This window comes from Zingiber officinale, chromosome 6B (assembly GCF_018446385.1).
Source record: "Zingiber officinale cultivar Zhangliang chromosome 6B, Zo_v1.1, whole genome shotgun sequence".
NCBI classification, from domain to species: Eukaryota; Viridiplantae; Streptophyta; class Magnoliopsida; order Zingiberales; family Zingiberaceae; genus Zingiber; species Zingiber officinale.
The window spans coordinates 136556044-136558678 of record NC_055996.1 but is presented as its reverse complement, the minus strand read 5'-3'; the positions used below and the strand labels follow the sequence as shown (position 1 = coordinate 136558678).

At 34.2% G+C, this 2635-nt stretch overlaps 1 protein-coding gene across 1 annotated transcript; it reads left to right on the top strand.

Moving 5' to 3' along the window:
• The first annotated feature begins 512 nt into the window (after nt 1–512).
• On the top strand, nt 513–1636 carry LOC121990711. The gene is made up of 2 exons (XM_042544796.1): nt 513–981; nt 1239–1636. Exon 1 carries the CDS (start codon nt 519–521, stop codon nt 936–938), a length of 420 nt encoding a protein of 139 aa, XP_042400730.1. The 5' UTR covers nt 513–518; the 3' UTR covers nt 939–981; nt 1239–1636.
• Nucleotides 1637–2635: the final 999 nt, after the last annotated feature.

The following is a 2635-nucleotide window of genomic DNA, read 5'->3' as shown; positions in this document are numbered from 1 at the left end:
ACATATTCCTAATAACTTGAAATATAATTTACTACCTTAGGTTTTAATTCTATATTCTATTTTTAGTTTGTTTCGTATTTAATTAAGTATGTTATTTAATTGAATTTTGTATTTAGTTGAGTATTTCTTTAAGTGTTTTAAAAATTTTAAAGGATGTTTAAAATAATTTTCTAAAAGGATTTTTTTAACCGTTTTTAAAATAATTTTGAAATATTTTAAAAAGATTTTTTAAAAGGATTTTAAAATAATTTTTAATTTTTTTCAAAATCATTTAAAAAAGGTTTTTAAATATTTTTAAAGAATTTCTAAAAAGATTTTAAAAGAATTATTAAAATATTTTAAAAATAATTTCTAAAAGGTTTTTTTTTAAATAATATATTGTTAATTTAATTATGATTTTAGATTTAATTAACATTATTAAACCAAACAATTTAATTTTCCATTATTCCATTCCTTTCCAAACCCTAAATCCCACTTAACTATTTAAACCCCCTTTCCTTCCAACCCTACCATCCACCATGGATCTCGATCGCGATCGCCGCTTAGTCGTTCTGGCCTTGGTAAAAGCTGGCAGGGCCTACTTAGACGCCGCCTCGGCGGCCTACCAAGTTGAACGCCTCGGCTTTGGCCACCTCGTTGGCGACCCAGCTGCCGACGCAATCTTGTCCTTCAAAGCTGCCGCCGCCTTGGCCTTCAAAGCTGCCGCCGCGTCCAGCACAGTTTTAAACGGCGCGGCCTACCCAGCTGCTGCCGTCCCCGTCGCCGCACCCGTCCCCGTCGCCGACCTCCCAGTCCCCATCGCCGACCCCGTTGCAGACCTCGCCCCAGTCCCCATCGCCGACCCCGTCGCCGACCTCATCCCAGTCCCCATCGCCGACCCCGTCATCGTCCCCCGTCGTCCCCGTCGACAACCCTCCCGCCGATGCCGCCGCCGCTGATCCGTCGTCATCCCTTTCATCCCCATCACTTGTTTTAGCTTTGGTTAGGTTTTGCTAACGGCAGATAAAACTTTCTAAGTTGTTAGTTGCACATATGGTCTTACCATGGGGGTCATCGTCCCCTCTTTAGTTGACTATTTTTTATGTTCTTGATTTAGTATGTTTGCTAGTACTTCAACACCTATTGTTGTGGTTGTGTTGGTTGGAGTTTGCAGTCATGTACTGATGTGCTTACTAGCAGTCAAATGCTCAAGCTTAACTGATCGATAATTTTACTCTTTTTTTTTTGTTTTCTTGCAGATATGAATGGACCCTTAGTAATTAAATACTAAAATGATGGCCAGTCAGTGGGAAGCACAAAGATCATGGATAGGTCATTAGAAGGAAGTGTGGCTTCTGATGTATCGGGAGAAGGTACAGATGGAATAAATAGATTAACAAAAAGAATTAGTGCTTTTTTAGAAAATGAAATTTGCTTCGATGGAGCAGTTAGAAAATGAAATTTGCTTCGATGGAGCAGAGCAGAGGAAATAGTCCATGCTGTAGATAGTTCCAAACAACATGTAGTTGACAAAGATACGACAAGAAGTACAATTAGTTAAGTGTGTAAATGAATCAAGCTTCTTGTGAGCTATTCGAAGTTTGATTCGATAAAAATTCGTTTGAGCTCGTTTAATTAGGCTCGTTAAGATAAATAAATCAAGTTCAAGTTTCATAATATTCGGCTCGTTAGCTCATGAACATGTTCGTTAATTTATGAATCAATTTTTTAAATAAAAATAATAATAGTTTTGATATTAAATTTATGGATTTTATACTCTATTTATGAAAAATATAGATAAATATATTAAATTTATTTATTAGAATAAAATTATAAATTTTAATAAAAATATTATAATTTTTTTAAAATATATAATTTAGTTTTTAATGAATATTTAAATTTATAATTTATATTTATTATATTCGTTTAGACTCGATAAAAGTTCGAATAAGCTCGTGAGCCATGAATATATTCGTTAAATAAAGTTTGAACTCAATTCGATTATCAACGAGTCAAATTCAAATATCCAAGAATTTAGTTAGGCTCGGTTCAATTACACCCCTACAATTGGTGTCCATGGATGTGTAAAAAATTTGAAAAAGATGTCTGAGACAGCTGATTATGTACACCTAGAACAGAAGGTGGGTATCGTCTTTCACTCTGCAGAGGAAGCATTTAATTTCTATAATTCATATGCTAAAAGAAAAGGTTTTAGTGTACACAATGGGCGTCTTTCTCGAAGAAGAGAAAGAGATAACTAAGTAACCTTGACCATTAGAGAGAACAAAATAAAATGTTTGACCCGTATTGAGTTCAAAGTAAACCATTGTAATGCATGGCTAATAAATAAGTTTGTTGAAGAGCATAATCATCCACTTTCAAACCCAAATAAGATACACATGTTGAGTTTTCATAGAAAGGCATTACCTGTTGAACGGGCAGATTTTACTGAAGCAAATTACTATTATGGGGTTAAACCATCTCAGAGGTATCATAATCATTCAAAGGAGTTACATAGAACAGAATTTTAAAACGTTCCTAACTATTAAGAGATAAAAGAATCATCCGCATCAGACATATTTTCTTAGAAGGTTCATAATTTAATTTGAAAAAAATAATCTATTATATAATAGTGTAAATATAATCCCTGATACTC

Bases quoted from the DNA above. Each gene is read 5' to 3' on its own strand.
- LOC121990711 (XM_042544796.1), top strand. From the start codon at position 519: ATGGATCTCGATCGCGATCGCCGCTTAGTCGTTCTGGCCTTGGTAAAA.